This window comes from Lissotriton vulgaris, unplaced genomic scaffold (assembly GCF_964263255.1).
Source record: "Lissotriton vulgaris unplaced genomic scaffold, aLisVul1.2 SCAFFOLD_781, whole genome shotgun sequence".
NCBI classification, from domain to species: domain Eukaryota; kingdom Metazoa; phylum Chordata; class Amphibia; order Caudata; family Salamandridae; genus Lissotriton; species Lissotriton vulgaris.
Genome location: NW_028252768.1, coordinates 399,695 through 416,645, shown reverse-complemented (window position 1 = coordinate 416,645; position 16,951 = coordinate 399,695). Strand labels below are relative to the sequence as shown.

Below are 16,951 nucleotides of genomic sequence, written 5' to 3'. Positions count from 1 at the left end.
GCACAAAGGAAAAGGGATACATATCTTCAGCCAGAGAGGAAGAGGGAAGCACCCAACGGCAGAGATACACCTAGAGTCACCCAGGGCAGAATATGAAAAGGGATAAATATCTTCATCCAGAGAGGAAGAGGGAAGCACCCAATGGCAGAGATACACCTAGAGTCACCCAGGGCACAAAGGAAAAGGGATACATATCTTCAGCCAGAGAGGAAGAGGGAAGCACCCAACGGCAGAGATACACCTAGAGTCATCCAGGGCACAAAGGAAAAGGGATACATATCTTCAGCCAGAGAGGAAGAGGGAAGCACCCAACGGCAGAGATACACCTAGAGTCACACAGGGCACAAAGGAAAAGGGATACATATCTTCAGCCAGAGAGGAAGAGGGAAGCACCCAACGGCAGAGATACACCTAGAGTCACCCAGGGCACAAAGGAAAAGGGATACATATCTTCAGCCAGAGAGGAAGAGGGAAGCACCCAACAGCAAAGGTACACCTAGAGTCACCCAGGGCAGAATATGAAAAGGGATAAATATCTTCATCCAGAGAGGAAGAGGGAAGCACCCAATGGCAGAGATACACATAGAGTCACCCAGGGCACAAAGGAAAAGGGATACATATCTTCAGCCAGAGAGGAAGAGGGAAGCACCCAACGGCAGAGATACACCTAGAGTCATCCAGGGCACAAAGGAAAAGGGATACATATCTTCAGCCAGAGAGGAAGAGGGAAGCACCCAACGGCAGAGATACACCTAGAGTCACCCAGGGCACAAAGGAAAAGGGATGCATATCTTCAGCCAGAGAGGAAGAGGGAAGCACCCAACAGCAAAGGTACACCTAGAGTCACCCAGGGCAGAATATGAAAAGGGATAAATATCTTCATCCAGAGAGGAAGAGGGAAGCACCCAATGGCAGAGATACACCTAGAGTCACCGAGGGCACAAAGGAAAAGGGATGCATATCTTCAGCCAGAGAGGAAGAGGGAAGCACCCAACGGCAGAGATACACCTAGAGTCACCCAGGGCACAAAGGAAAAGGGATACATATCTTCAGCCAGAGAGGAAGAGGGAAGCACCCAACAGCAAAGGTACACCTAGAGTCACCCAGGGCAGAATATGAAAAGGGATAAATATCTTCAGCCAGAGAGGAAGAGGGAAGCACCCAATGGCAGAGATACACCTAGAGTCACCCAGGGCACAAAGGAAAAGGGATACATATCTTCAGCCAGAGAGGAAGAGGGAAGCACCCAACGGCAGAGATACACCTAGAGTCACCCAGGGCACAAAGGAAAAGGGATACATATCTTCAGCCAGAGAGGAAGAGGGAAGCACCCAACAGCAAAGGTACACCTAGAGTCACCCAGGGCAGATTATGAAAAGGGATAAATATCTTCATCCAGAGAGGAAGAGGGAAGCACCCAATGGCAGAGATAAACCTAGAGTCACCCAGGGCACAAAGGAAAAGGGATACATATCTTTAGCCAGAGAGGAAGAGGGAAGCACCCAACAGCAAAGGTACACCTAGAGTCACCCAGGGCAGAATATGAAAAGGGATAAATATCTTCAGCCAGAGAGGAAGAGGGAAGCACCCAATGGCAGAGATACACCTAGAGTCACCCAGGGCACAAAGGAAAAGGGATACATATCTTCAGCCAGAGAGGAAGAGGGAAGCACCCAACAGCAAAGGTGCACCTAGAGTCACAAGGCAGAATATGAAAAGGGATAAATATCTTCAGCCAGAGAGGAAGAGGGAAGCACCCAACAGCAAAGGTGCACCTAGAGTCACAAGGCAGAATATGAAAAGGGATAAATATCTTCAGCCAGAGAGGAAGAGGGAAGCACCCAATGGCAGAGATACACCTAGAGTCACCCAGGGCACAAAGGAAAAGGGATACATATCTTCAGCCAGAGAGGAAGAGGGAAGCACCCAACGGCAGAGATACACCTAGAGTCACCCAGGGCACAAAGGAAAAGGGATACATATCTTCAGCCAGAGAGGAAGAGGGAAGCACCCAACAGCAGAGATACACCTAGAGTCACCCAGGGCACAAAGGAAAAGGGATACATATCTTCAGCCAGAGAGGAAGAGGGAAGCACCCAATGGCAGAGATACACCTAGAGTCACCCAGGGCACAAAGGAAAAGGGATACATATCTTCAGCCAGAGAGGAAGAGGGAAGCACCCAACAGCAAAGGTACACCTAGAGTCACCCAGGGCAGAAAATGAAAAGGGATAAATATCTTCAGCCAGAGAGGAAGAGGGATGCACCCAACGGGCGAGATACACTCTAGAAAATCTGACTATAGCCCTACTCTCCCTCTGACCTGCAACGTTCAGGGGAGGTTTCTTTGTTTCTAGCATCCAACCTGGAGCTTGTACATCTTGAGTTCAATACAGAGACCAGGGGAAACTAAAAAAGCTGGTACATCTTCAATGAATTATCGTGTTGCAGCCGGGACCTTCATTTTCCACACAGGATGCCCAATCTTTCCTTTTGCTGACCCTAATTTACATAAAATCTGTGGGGATCCCCACACGCAACAGACGTGCTCAAATACATTGTGACTGCAGCTTCCTCTCCACAGTCCCAGGCATTGCCCACTGCCACTCTCATAGTTAAAAGAAGTCTCCACTAGTTCGTGGGCCCAATAGGGAACCACCAAAATAATTGCCTCTGCGCTTCAGGGGCCCATGTCTTTCCAGCTGCTATACTCTGTTCTTCTCATACTGAACAATCAGCTGCTCCTTCCAGTTACCTCTGCCGGCCAGGTAAGGTCTTCAAAATGGCCTTCTCTAACTCCTGCAGCTGCTTCGAGCTAAACCGCGGCATAAGGAGCCGTCAACGGGGCCACCACTGGATCCCAGAAAACTTTAAAGCTGGGCTGCAGCGCATCATCCCTTCAACGAGAGGTCCCTGTAGAGCCAAAGTAACTTGGCATTGGGCAGGGACCCAAAGTTTACCTTCTTAAAGTTTTACAGTTATGCGCACCCCACCCATGGTGCTGTGAGCCATGGTGCCATCTGCCACGTGGTCCCAGCAGCCTTCCAAATTAGGCATCCGCATACCACCCTTTTCCACACGGGGCCTGCCGAAGTCACTCTCAACCGTACCGGGCCCCAGAGTCTTCATCCTGGAATACTGCAGATACTTGGAACCTACTCACACTTCAGGGAGCCATCGCTCAGGCCTCGCCTGGCCCCAGCGGCCTTCAACTCAAGGTAGTGGTGCACCACCCTTATCCACTTGCCGCCCTCCTCAGCCAAAGTCACTCTCTGCCACTGTCCTGAATCTCAAAACAGCGCCCCGCGCATGGGGTCACACAACAGTACTCTGTTGAGCCGGAAGTTGTGGTGGAGCACGTCTGGCTACTCGCCATCTTGATCACACCACACTGCTCTGTATTTGTATTTCTATAGCGCTTCATACCCCGGTCCGGGTGCTCAATCATATTTGTGAATTGGTAGCGTGCTTGTCCATGGGTGTGCTTGGGAAAGAAGAGTGTGCCTTTATCAGTGGCCAATATGGGTTGCTTTCTAATTATGAAGACCATAGGTACACTATTTCCGTGCTTTGTCAATACAACCTTCCCTTTTTGGATGTAAAGCAGCATCAGTGGGTTTCACTTGGTTCTAAATCTCCAAGTAAGGACAATTGTTGGGATTTGGCTGATTCTGAACATTTACCTCTCATTTTGCCAGAATTGTATTTCCTTGCATCATACCCCCTCATCCACAAGCTGTAGGAATATATTGGGTCATCGTATCTTGGAGTGCTTCAGGTTGCCAGAGGTTTAAAGAGGTTCAGAGTGTTTGTGTGTCCACCAACACAAATGTACTCCAGCATGTGTAGGCAGAATGGAAGAACAGCAGTTCAGAAAGCAAGAAGTGCCGGGACACAAATGGGGCTTGAGCTTAGGATCAGGAGGTTATTTTCTCCAGTACTGCAAATGATTATTCTGTATATTTATGAAACAGGTGGCTTCATTACCAGTCCTGATGTGGTATACAACGTCAAACAAGAAGAAAATCTTCTTCCGAAGAACCCTCCAACCACGGGAGAAATAGAGAGAGATGATTGCCTCAGCCAAGGTGATGAATAATCACTGTGAATATTTGTGCAATTGTATTTTCAAAATATATCCTTATAATCCAACACAACAACTACATTTTACATAAAAGGAATACTAGACCTTCCCAATAACCAAGTACACATTTTTTCAGAATTAAATTGTCACATTTAACTTTATTCTCCCTCACCTACTAACCAGATCTTTAGACTTAGCCTCTTTAGACCAGGAATAATTCTGTTTGCTGCAGTCTCTAAGACTTTTAGTTTGGATGACACAGATTACCTGCTCCCAGCAAAGCATAGAAACTAAGGCAGGCCCTTCATAAACCATTGTACTTAAAAGTACACAACTTCTGTTTTCACTCGGGAACCTGATTCCTCCAACTTCTCACACACATGGTCATAACCCAGTCAAGTGCAGGAAAATAGCTGATGGAGCAATATAGGATAGAGGAGCAACCTTGCAAACTACCTGTTCCTAAATGCAGCTGATAGCGTTGTCGCAGAACGGATGGTGTAGGGAGCTGGCTCTGTATATACTAGGCAAAACCAAAGGGGATGATGGACGGAGCGTTTGAGCAATGCAAACACTCACCCCCAGTCAACTGATCTGGGTTTAATCCATCATCGTTCTTTAGCTCACTCCGCCACCCCAGTTCAGACATGGCCATATGTAAATCAGTCTGACCCTGTGCCTCATGGGAACAGTCCAGCCCCGAACTGCCAAGCCATGTCTTCCCTGGACCGGAAACAAGCATCCTAGGACCGGTTTCGGGTTCATAACCCTCTTCAGCCCGGCTTGCTTGAATCCAGTGGCAAAGTGAGCAGGGGACCCACGTCTGGGCATACCCTGCCAACTTAGGGCGAACAAAGCAAAATCGAAGGGGATGATGAACGGAGCGTTGTGGGAGCAAAGCTCCTGGTATTAGGCTAGGGGCAAAGGGGGATTCGAGTTAGCACATAACGTCCACTCACAGGGATGGCAGGGTGCTGTTTTGGCGTCGGGTGCCCTGTTGATTTCAATGGGGATTCTCTGGTTGCAACCAAACACTGCAGGCTCGGGGACGAAGATCTTCTGGAGGCGATCACCGGTTGGAGAGGTAAGTTGGGATGCCGGGACGCTGTCGGATGGGCCACCCAACGCCATGTGACATCGGGTGCAGTGATGTCTTTTGGCATTGGGTTTTCTTACCGGCTCCGATCGTGGTCGGGGCGATCCTCAGGAACGGGGCTGCAGGCATTGGCTGGAGACTTGAGGTAGGTTCGGATCACCAGATCCTGGGTCAGAATCGCCGGGGAGACCTCCTGGTGGTTTTGGGCCACACAAACTCAGGCTTTGGGCGTCGGGTGCAGATTTGGCCAGAGCCAGAGTCAGTTGGTGAGCGAAACCGGTACTCAAGGGAGACAAAGTCTGGTTGGGGAATGCAGGGCAGATCCTCTGGGTTCTGGGGGCTTCTTGCTGCAGGACGCACTGGGATTTTCCTTGAGAGGGTCGAGGTCGGTAATGTACAATGACACACCTGGGCACGGTGAATTACATTTGAAGTAGGCACACCAATTCTAGAAAACCAACATAATGGTTTTAATTTGTCAAAAACAGATCTTGAAACATAATGTATTTACTTTATTAATTTTAGATTTTTTTGATTAAATATATATATAGTTTTTAAAGAATATTGTTTGTTGTACCATAATATAACACAATTCTGCCCTGATACTTAAAAAAAAAACCCAATGAATATACATATTTGACACAAATTGATAAACCGTTGTCAAAATTTCATTAAACAATTATTATATTCCATGTCATTACTGCAATATACACATTTCTACAGTTCCAATGATCCTTTTCTCCAGATATTCAATATTTCAAAACCAGAAATCAAGTTGGTGATGTGCAGAGACTGGCGGCAGGCCGAGGTCGGGGCAGGCCGGTAGGGCTGAAACCAAGTCAGTTGGTGTCCTCCTCTCCTTCTTCGGTCCTTCTTCTTCTTGTTTCTTTTCCCTGGAGGCAAGGTTCAGCGTTGCCCCTAAATGCTAAATTTAGGGGTGTTATAGGTACAAGTCAGGACCAATGGGTCCCTTCCTACCCCCTCACTCTGGTTGGCTGACTCCCCCATCTGCAAGATGGCGGGGACTGAGTTGTGCTTCCCCTCACCTCCCCCACATGAGGGGTGGGATTGGTAAAGGTGGGCACACCTCTCCTCCTAGCTTGGTTTTCCAGCGGATTCTCAGCCCGAAGTGGGGGTCAGAACTGGTGTGGGCCATTTCCAGGGGTAGCTCACAAAGGCAGCAAGCCTTTGAAGCTCTCCCTTCGAGGCTTGGCACCTCGTCCCAGGATTTGCTTTGTTTCAGGACCCAGAGAGTGGCTGGCTCTCAACCCAACAGTCCAGAAACATGTCTGGTGGTGGCAGCTGGCGAGCAGCCACTCAGCCAGGACACTAGAGCTTGGTCGTTTTTTCGGGGGCCCTATGAGTGCATTTTTCATTAAATCCCACACTGGCATCAGTTTGAGTTTGATGTGCTAAGTTTGATACCAAACTTCTCAGCTTTCAGTAATGCCATTATGGTGCTTTGGAGTTCGTAATCACAAACTCCCAGCACCATATACTCCTTGTGGCATGATTGCACTTGCAACGTCTAAGAATTGAATGTAGAACAGAATGTAGAACAATGTCATTCACTCAGTGCAGAGATCTGGGCCTAAATCCATCGTTTGTTTTGCTCACCATGACATTCCAGTTTCGACCCAGCCATATGCAAATCAGTCTTGACCCTGCACCCAATGGGTACAGTCCAGCACGAACTGCCAAGCCAGGTCCTCCCTGGACTGGAGACAAGCATCCTAGGACCGGTTTTGGGTTTTCAACCCTCATCAGCCAGGATAGCTTGACTCCAGGGGCATGGAGAGCACGGGACCCAAATGTGATAAGTTTTCAGCTTTCAGTAATGCCATTATGGTGCTTTGGAGTTCGTAATGACAAACTCCCAGCACCATATACTCTTTATGGCATGACTGCACTTATAATGTCTAAGAATTGGTTTTAGACACTGTAGCGGTACAGGGCTCATGCTCCTGTACCCTCACCACTGGTAAAGTGCACCCAGCTAGAGGGGTGGCTTACCTATTCCAGGGCAGTGGGTTGTAGGCATGGCACACAGGGATGTGTGCCATGTCAACTCTTCATTTTGTTCTGCACCAAAACACGCCGCCTGCAATGGCAGTGTGTGTGTAAAGTTACAGGACCTCTGAGGGCGGCACAATAGGTGCTGCATCCCTTAGAGGTCTTCCCTGGTCTCAGTGCCCTGAGTACCTGTGGTACCTTTTACAAGGGACTTATATGTGGCCAACCGTGGCCAGTTCGGTTTTGCAACAGTAAGGTTTAGGAAAAGAACATAGGCTCTGGGTACCTGGTTGGCAGGAACCCAGGGCACACTCAATCAAAGTACATCAACATTAGGCAAAAAGTGGGGGCAACCATGCAAAAAAGGTCACTTTCCTACAGATGGCCAGCAGGTTCCCTCACTAATCTATTACCACCAACACACATTATCCGTCGTACCACAGCCTTATGCTCATTCCCCCAAACCACCTCCTTCACTCACTCACCAAAGTCAAGTGCGTAATTGCCCCAGCTGCTGTTGCTCCCACCAGCACTGACCTGCCACTGACCCACCACAGCCGTCGCCAGAACTCATCAATCACTGCCATCACCACCACTGATTTGATTTAAACTTTTATATAGCGCACAAATGCCAACCGGTGTCTAGGCGCTTCAGCCAGATGGAAAAAGACCACTGAACCCGCCAAAGCCTAAGTCAGAGTTTAATTAAGTCACAGTTTCTTAGTTACAATAAATGTCTCTGGCCAACCTGTGGCATAAGACTCTAACCTGTAGAGAAAGGTAAATTGTGCCACGTTAGTACTATATTGACAAAATGTAATTTTGTTATGGCTGAAGCTCTTAATTTCTTTACTCTTTGCAAAAGAGTTGTAAACTTATTTTTCACATTTTCTTTTTTGAACACAGCTGTTAGTTTGACTAAAGAAGAGCCAGCTTCTATCTACATTGTCCAGTTTGGTGCGGAAGTCGGAGAAAGGAGCATTGACCAAGACTATGGTGAGTTACAAGTGTTTCCTGTTTATCACACAGCTGTGAACGGTTGGAGAGCGCCCCTTGCTCATGAGTTGCATCTGCTTTTTAGATTACATGGGAAAAATTATTGGCATATGTCTGTACGTCATCCCTATCGCTCCAACCCACTGATATATCCCTGCTCTGGCTACTGGGACTGTACTTTCTTGCTCCCAACCCTCTTACCCTTCGAAGAGCTGTGATCAGTAAGTCATGCCCCGCTCCTTCCTTGTGCGCCTGCCATGAGGGGGCCTGGAGTGAGCAGCCCCTCCCACCCTGCAAGGCCCTGTGATTAGCAAGTCATGTCTTCCTCCCTCCTAGTGCGCCCTGCAGTGAGAGGGTCAGGAGCGAACAGCCACTCCCATCCTGTGAAGCTTGTGATGATCCAGTCATGTCCCCCTGCCTCTTTGTGCGGCCCTGCCTTGGGTGGGTTATGGGATTATCAGCCCCTCCCACAGTGTGATGATCAGGTCATGTCCCCCCGCCTCCTTGTGCGGCCCTGCCTTGGGCGGGTTAGGAGATGAACAGCCCCTCCCACCGTGTGATGATCCAGTCATATCCCCTAGCCTCTTTGTGCGGCCCTGCATGGGGTGGGTTAGGAGATAAACAGCACCTCCCACAATGATAATCCAGTCATGTCCCCCTGCCTCCTTGTGCGGCCCTGCCTTGGGCGGGTTATGGGATTATCAGCCCCTCCCACCGTGTGATGATCAGGTCATGTCCCCCCACCTCCTTGTGCGGCCCTGCATTGGGCAGGTTAGGAGATGAACAGCCCCTCCCACCGTGTGATGATCCAGTCATGTCCCCCTGCATCTTTGTTCGGCCCTGCATGGGGTGGGTTAGGAGATGAACAGCCCCTGTAACCTGCCTGTTCCTAAATGCAGCAGATAGCGTTCATCGCAGAACAGATGGCCAGCATGTTGCCCCACTAAACTGTTACCACCAACAAACATTATCATTCGTACCACAGCCTTATGCTCATTCCCCTAAGCCACCACCTGCACTGACTCACCAAAGTCAAATGTGTATTTGCCCCAGCTACTGTTGCTCCCACCAGCACTGACCCACCACAGCCGTCACCAGAACTCACCAACCACTGCCCTCACCACCACCGACCCCGCCAAAGCCTAATCCAGAGTTTACCTAAGTCACAGAGTAGATGAACTGTGTACTTTCCTTACTTTATTAGTTACTATAAATGTCTCTGGCTAACCTGTGGCGTAGAACTCTAACCTGTAGAGGAAAGTACTTTGTGCCACATTAGTACTGTACTGAGAATATTCATTTTTGTTATGGTTGAAACTGTTAATTTATTTACTTTTTGCAAAAATATTGTTATAAACTTGTTACACACATTTTCTTTTCTTAACACAGCTGTTTGTTTGAATAAAGAAGAGCCGGCTTCCATTTGTATTGACCAGTTAGGTGCAGAAGCCGAAGGAAGGAGCATTGACCAAGACTATGGTGAGTTTCACGTGTTTCCTATTTATCACACAGCTGTGAACGTTGGAGAGAGCCCCTTGTTCATGAGTTGCATCTGCTTTTATATCACAGTGGGAAAATTATTGGCACGTGTCTGAATGTCCTCCCTATCGCTCCAACCCACTGAGATATCCCTAAACTGGATATTAAGACTGTACTTTCTTGGACCTACCCCTCCCACCCTTTAAGGCCGTGTGATCAGGAAGTCATGTCCCCCTTCCTCCTTGTGTGGCTGTGCCATGCATGGGCCAGGAGTGATCAGTCCCTCCCACCCTGTCAGGCCCTTAATGAGCAAATCCTTTCCCCCTTCCTCCTCGTGCGGTCTGCCATGAGCGGGCGTGGATTGAACAGCCCCTCCCACCCTGCGAGGCCCTGTGATCAGCTGTTGGAAGGCGGTGACCCCAGGGGTCAAGAGGACTCTCCTAACCACCCGGAAACTCCTCTCCCACAATTACTGCCGAGTCTTATCGAGGGGGAGTCCCCACCGGGGAGGACTGATCGTGCACACTGTCGACACACCACACTTATGAACGGACACCACACCGTGAATCTTTATCAAGTATGAACTTTATCAAGATAAAAGTAGGGAGCAATACACAGCGATCGAGGGATCGCGAAAGTCTCGTAACAAGGGAACGGGGAAGCGGGACAGTCTTAGAGGGCCAGCTGGCACACCACGTACCCTGCGCACAGTTCTCAATCCTCGACTGGTGGGTGCGGGGGCTGGCGATGGGACTTGCTGTCCTACTCACTTCTAGTTCAGATGGTCGTGAGGGTAGCGTTGATGGTCCAGCCGGACCAGAGAGTTCTTCAAGCTGCGACGAAGTCAGCAGGGCTTGGTCAGGAGTACTCCGTCGTACTCGTAGGCAGGTGGAGCCGCGACAGCGTCAGCAGGGCTCTGGATGATTCAGGTCTCGTACTTCGAGGGTGAGCCGCGTCAGCAGGGCTCCGATGGTTCAGGTCTTGCGCTTCGAGAGGGAGCCGTGACAGCGTCAGCAGGGCTCCGATGGTTCAGTTCCGTAGATTCGAGGATGAGCCGCGACAACGTCAGCAGGGCTTGGTGGGTCAGAGTCTGTTCCCCTCAAGGTTAGCCGCGATCAGATCAGCAGGGCTTTCTTGGCCAAGATACAACTGCCGGCTAGATGGAAGGCAGGCTGTCTTATAGTCCAGGAGCTCTTTGATGTCTGGACCCTCAGAGGCAGGAGGCCGGAGGTCAGAGGGCCAGGCGCCTGATTGTCTGGGCGGTTGGATCTTTGATGCTTTGGACCATGCGTCCAGGGAATCCCAGACGCCCATCAAGGCCTGGAGCCAGCTCACTAGGAAGCCAAAAGGTGCGATCGAAACCAGCCCCCAGGGATGGCTCGGAGGTGTGAGGACAACCAGCTCCTCGGGAGGTGGCCGGAGGTGTGATGGAAGCCTTGGTTTCGGGTACTTGGTGAGTCGTTCACCCCCTGGGTGAGTCGGGGCGCGCCGGACGCGCACGCCTGGCTGCGGTCGGGAGCGACCAGAGGCTGCCGAAAGGGAAGAAGGCGGCCGGCTGGCCGGGGTGGCCAAACATGGAGTCTGCCGGTCACGTGCATGGGTGCAGGCACGCGGTCTGGAGGTCGTTTCAGGTCTGATGTAGGAGTCGGGTATAGTTCTGGGTGGACGTAAATTAGTTCTGTCCGTCGGTCGGGGTTATGGAGGGTCAACGAGGGCCACGCCAAGAGGCCGGGTCCAACATCAGCATACAGTGCTGGAGAGCAGAATAGAGTGGTGTGGAGTTCAGTGACATAAAGTGGAATGGTGAGGGCTTGGCTTGGACGCCGATGGAGGAGGCCGCCTGAGCGTTGAGCTCCACGATCGAGCCATCATTAATCCTGTTTCAATACTGTTTTATCGCTTTTGCTGACCCCCAATTTGCCTAAAACAACGAGGGGGAGGTCTCCCTCGCGGCGGACCTACAGAACGCTCTGCCAAAATTACCACCAGCACTGAAAATCGCCGACGGGCTGCTCGGGGTGTCCCGACTGAGGGCGCACCTAAAATGGCGGCTGCAACGACGAGCTGAGTCCCTGGGTGCCGAGCGCTGCAGGGAGCCCTGCCGATCCATGGTTTCTCCGGGGCTGCAGTTGGAGTGAAGAGTGCGTCCTGCGGTGCGGTTGCCGACCTGGGGAGGACCGCATGGGGAGACGAGTGTTGCGCCCGCTCAGCCCGCTCCTTCGGGCTTCTCGGACGAGGGACGCTGATGGCCCCAGCCAACGGGGGCGAGGGGCGCCGCTGGGGTGCTCGCGATACCGAGCTCCGTGGATCTACTGTTCCGCCTGCCTTGCTGGCGAGTGCGGCTGATGACCTCTCCCCACCTCCTCGGCCGCTGCGAAGCCCAAGAGTGAGGCTGAATACCCCCGGAGTGAGGAGGAGGGCGGCGCTGCAGCCCAGCGACGCCGCGGGCGAGTGATTCCCTCGGACCCCTGCGGCTCCCTGAGCACAATCTCCGCTCATTGAGAGGGACGATCTCTAGGACATAGGTACTACACTACAGGACCCCCGAATTGAGCGCCTAACAACCGAAACTGCTGAGGGGAGTTTGGAGGCTATGACGAGACGCGCTGCGGATTGAAGGTGAGACGAGGTGGCGGGCTCCCACGACGGCGCAGCGGGAAGACAGGCAGCGAGGCACCGAGGGACGGTTCCCAGCATTACCTGGCCACTGATTATGGGCAGATGAGGCCGATTTTTGAAATTCTCGTGGGTGTCACGTGGCGACCCGAGGTACTGGTGAAGGCACTGACGCGCCCTGGGTCCGAGTGTGGGCAGAGAGACACTGCGTAGTGACCAGTATGGGAGAACATTGTTGCTGGGGACCGATTGCTGCTGCCTTCTAGTGTTATCGCCTGCACATGGATCATTTCTTACCCCTATGACCAGAGGCCCCTGGGTTATGGCCTACTCCTGCGGACCCTAGAGGCGAGTGTGCGAAGCATTGTGGTAGAGGGGGACCCTCCCGTAGCTACATACGGAAGGCATTAGCTCACTACAACACGATTGAAGGACGCACGCCGGCTGACCCGGTGGGGACTACCCTAGAGCGGGCTTTACGCTGCTGGTTGGCCGATGACGATACATATGGGCGATGTCGGCCTGCTCCTTTCCTGTCGCTTCGGGGTCCTGCGGCTGACGCCTAGTCACTCCATTGGGGCCTGTTCTGACCTGCCCTGAGCTCCCGTGGATGGTGCCTGCATCGCTGCAACATTGGTGACTCCTGTTGGATCCATAAGACAGTGCTGCTGCTGGGGACCCCTACGCCCCAAACGTTTGGATCATAGCTCAACAAGCTCCAGGGATACGACCTTGAGAAAAGCTAACTACACGGAGCCCCTTGCTTCCGAATTGCGCCTTTCTGCCCGCTGCTGAGACGTTCGAACACACGCCCCCACCATGGGCAAACCTAAGGGGACCAAGGGCGGGACTCAGCCCGCGTCGGATTCTGAGGCGCCAGACAAGGGAGACAGCGCCGACTCCGGACAACCGCGAGACCCTCAATTGCAACTTCAACTGCACAAAATTCTCTCGGCAATAGCGGACTCCCGGGCGGCGCTCCAGCAAAACATTGCACAGGTGGCCACCGGCCTGGGACTACTGCGAGCCGACCACAGAAAATTGACGGACAGAGTTAAAATGGTGGAGGACACGATCCACACTATAGAGCCGGCGCAAAAAGACCTAGCAGCCACCATGACCAACGTGCTGGACCGCATAGATGTGCTGGAGAGACGGGTGGAGGAGGCAGAAGGGCGTAATCGCCGAAACAACATCAGGATAGTAGGCTTACCGGAGAAAGTGGAGGGGAAAGATAGGGTACTCTACCTTGAGGAATGGCTCCGGACAGTGGTTGCGCCAGAGGGTCTTTCATCTTTCTACACACTGGAGCGGGCCCACGGAGTCCCGGCCAGGCCGCTGCAGAAGGGCCATCCTCCGCGCCCGGTGGTCGCCCGACTGTTACACTATCGGGACAGGGATTTGCTGCTCCACAATGCACGACTGAACGGTCCTGATCAGGTAGAGAACAGTAAAATCAATATCTTTCCGGATTACACATACGAGACACAACGACGGCGGACCTCTTTCCTGGCGGTCAAAAGAGAACTGAGAGCTGAGGGCCTACAGTACTCCTTGCTCTTTCCAGCTCGGCTGCGAGTGATTGTGGAAGATACCACCAGGTTCTTTGACACTCCTGACGATGCCTGTGCCTGGCTAGATCTGTACAAATCCGAAAAAGACGTCCTTGATCACCGACCCCGGATGGGCACCGAAGGGTTGCCGCAACGAAAATCCCGGCTAATCCGAAACAGGCGGAGGGGTCTGAGAAGACCATCACAGTCGGAAACGGCGGCGGAGCGGCTGGGGGTTCTGAAGGTGGTGACTGCTTTGTCCGGAGCACAAGATTCGCCGTCGCAGGAGGACGAGAGGTCCGAAAAGGGAGATGAACAATCGGACACAGAGCGCGTTCTGAAACGGACAGTACACCTTTGCCGGTGGTCACCCCAGCGACGGCGGAGGAAATGATAGATGAGGGCTAGAATCTCCTGGTGAGCTGTATGGGTTCCACCTTTGGACTGTAGCGCATCCTTCATTATATATTGTGGGAGGGACTGTTTAACTGGGATTGTGAGGCGGTTGGGCATTGCAATGCTTCACTGACTGGGGCTCGATCGCTTAATAAGGAGCTTGGTGCTTGGGCGGCTGCCCGCTGGCGACTAACCCGCCCGTACTGCCCTTAAGGCGTACCCACAGCGACTCCTGTTGGGTAAGTCAAGTTTTGTTCATGGGGAATGTTTGGATGGGAACTAGATGGAGGTTGCTAGGTCCTGTTCTTGGGGGGAGGGGGTTGACTCATTTTGGGACGTTGGAGGGTGGGCTCATCATCGATGCTGTTGTTTTCCCACGTTTAGGGAGACTAAGAAGTGGGTGTGGTAGAATGTGTGGGACTTTGTGGGACAATGGATGATCTAGCTAACTTGAGATGTATAACCTGGAATGTGCGGGGGCTCCACACCATGCAACGGCGACACAAAATCCATGCCTATTTAGTGCGTAGAGGAGTGCAGGTTGCGATGCTTCAAGAAACACATCTGACACAGGCTGAGGGGATGCCATTGCAGCGCAGGTGGCGGGGACACGTATTTAACACTACTTACTCTGCATTTGCTAGAGGCGCTTTAATATGGATCAGAGCTGGGGTCCCATTTCAATTAACCAAACAAATTATAGACCCGGAGGGTAGATTTGTAGCGATAGCGGGAAGGTTGCGAGGTAGGGACATACCCTTCTGCAGATTCTATGCACCCAACGTTGACCAGCTGACTTTTCTGGCGCGGCTGTCCGGGTCCCTAGCTCACTTCCTGGTGGGACCATTACTAATGGGAGGTGATTAAAACTCAGTGCTGGATATCTCACTTGATAGATCGCACCCCCCACTGGCTGACTCCCCAACACACCGCATCACCAAGAGTAGAACGGAGTGGCAGCTGCGGTGGGGCCTGACAGACATTTGGCGTGCACAGCACCCGCAAACCCGGGATTACTCTCATTCTCCATGTGCACCTAGGTGCGATGCTTTGCTCCCCAGACCTAGTACCATTAATTACGAGGACTGAATACTTGTCAAGGACGGTATCAGATCATAATCCTTCGTTAATTGCTATGCAGTGGTGTCCTAGCGCAGCGAGTGTCCCCACTTGGGAACTACGCCCTGAGTCGTTAGAGGTCCCCCTTTTTCACGGGGCGTTGGAGGAAAGAATAGTACAATACTTTGAGGACAGGGGGGAGGAGCCAAGATGGCCGACAGGACGGACGTGTAGGCTCCCGGCTCCGCGAGCCTTCCACTCCCGCATCGACATCCTGCTATCTATCCTGTGCCTACGTCGCGGTGAAACGGCGATTTACACGCGCTGTTGCCAATCGCGTTCTTCCGAGGTCTCTGCCTGCTGGTTTGACGGAGAACTCGCTGCGTTAGCCGACCTCCGTGGCTACCCCAGGATCCTGTGCCGATCGCCGCCGCCAGACGCTGCTGTAACGGAGCAAGTATGACGATCTGGGGAGGTGCCGACGCTTAAGGAAACGCAGCTGATTGCGGAGGGAGACGGTGTAGACCCTTTCCGTTGTGGCGAGATTCCCTGCTGGGATGCAGTGTGCACAGGCTAGGCGGGAGACCTTCTCGCACCGCTTCTCTTTGTTCTGCTGCTGACGGGCTGAGCTGACCCCATCTTGGAGCGCCTCTCCGCCGTGGGCCACCCTCATCGACTGGAGGCGAAGGGGCTCTCACTATGCGCCGCTCCCTGATTACGAGCCGTGCTCCTACCGGCGACCCAGCCCGATGTTTCCCGATATCGATGTCACCCCCCTCCCTCCACTGTGGTCTCTCTGACGGGGTGGTAATGGCGCCGGACTTCCAGGACGAGGAGGTAAGGGCTTCCTTGTCCCCAGGGCGTGCTGTCCTGCCTGGCCCTGAGCTGGTTGATGGTCCGACGGCGTCGCCTCACAGCGCGGACCGGCTGGGTCTGCAGCGGGTCCTGACTTGCGGCGACATCCTGGCAGCTCTTACAGACTTAAGGGCTACATGGCGGCAAAGCACCCGAGAGCTGGGTCGGAAGATTGAGGATGCTACATTTGAACTGGGGCGACCGCGGCGGACTGGCTCCCTGCTGCCTTCAATTACTCCTGAAGTGGATACTATGTTTCAACATGCGTTTACAGAGAAGCGGACTGCCCCTGGCTACAATGGTTTGTGTCTATTTATCAACGGAGCTGCAGCTACAATGTCTCCCCCCACTCCGAGGACTGAGACTCTGCCTATGCAATCGCTACTATTGCTTCGTTTGTCGACTTCCCAGTTGTTGGCCCCCCTTGCTGCCTTTGCCTCCGTAGCCTCTTTCCTACATCGGTGAAGTGTGTTTCATCTTGTGATCGAGGGGACGCTCGTCTTTTTGGACACTGTACTTATTGGTAACCGTAGACATTCATTCCATCTTCTTATGCTTCTTCTTTGTCGAGGGCGGCCATCTTGTCCCTTTGTTCTGCCTGCAGTGGGCTCTCAGCGGTGGCCATTTTTGGAGGGCTTTCAACGTTCAGGCCAGGGCTGATGGTGTTCTTCTCGTTGATTTTGTCTGCTTGGCTGGCGGAGACCCGGACTGGAACGCTTTCTGATACATTTGGACGCGCTATTTGTAATGTTTTTCCCCACTTAAGGTTGCAATCGATATGTTCTGTTGTTGATCCTTGTTGAT

The 16,951-nt window shown here is 52.3% G+C and overlaps 1 protein-coding gene across 1 annotated transcript in view; it reads left to right on the top strand.

The window, feature by feature from the left end:
* Window positions 1-16,951, top strand: part of LOC147662024 (uncharacterized) — a 188,921-nt gene that overhangs the window by 108,406 nt on the left and 63,564 nt on the right. Inside the window, exons 4-6 of the mRNA XM_086951173.1 lie at window positions 3,975-4,088; window positions 8,100-8,189; window positions 9,579-9,668. Of these exons, the coding sequence (XP_086807299.1) occupies window positions 3,975-4,088; window positions 8,100-8,189; window positions 9,579-9,668 (294 nt within the window). The remainder of the gene's footprint in view (window positions 1-3,974; window positions 4,089-8,099; window positions 8,190-9,578; window positions 9,669-16,951) is intronic.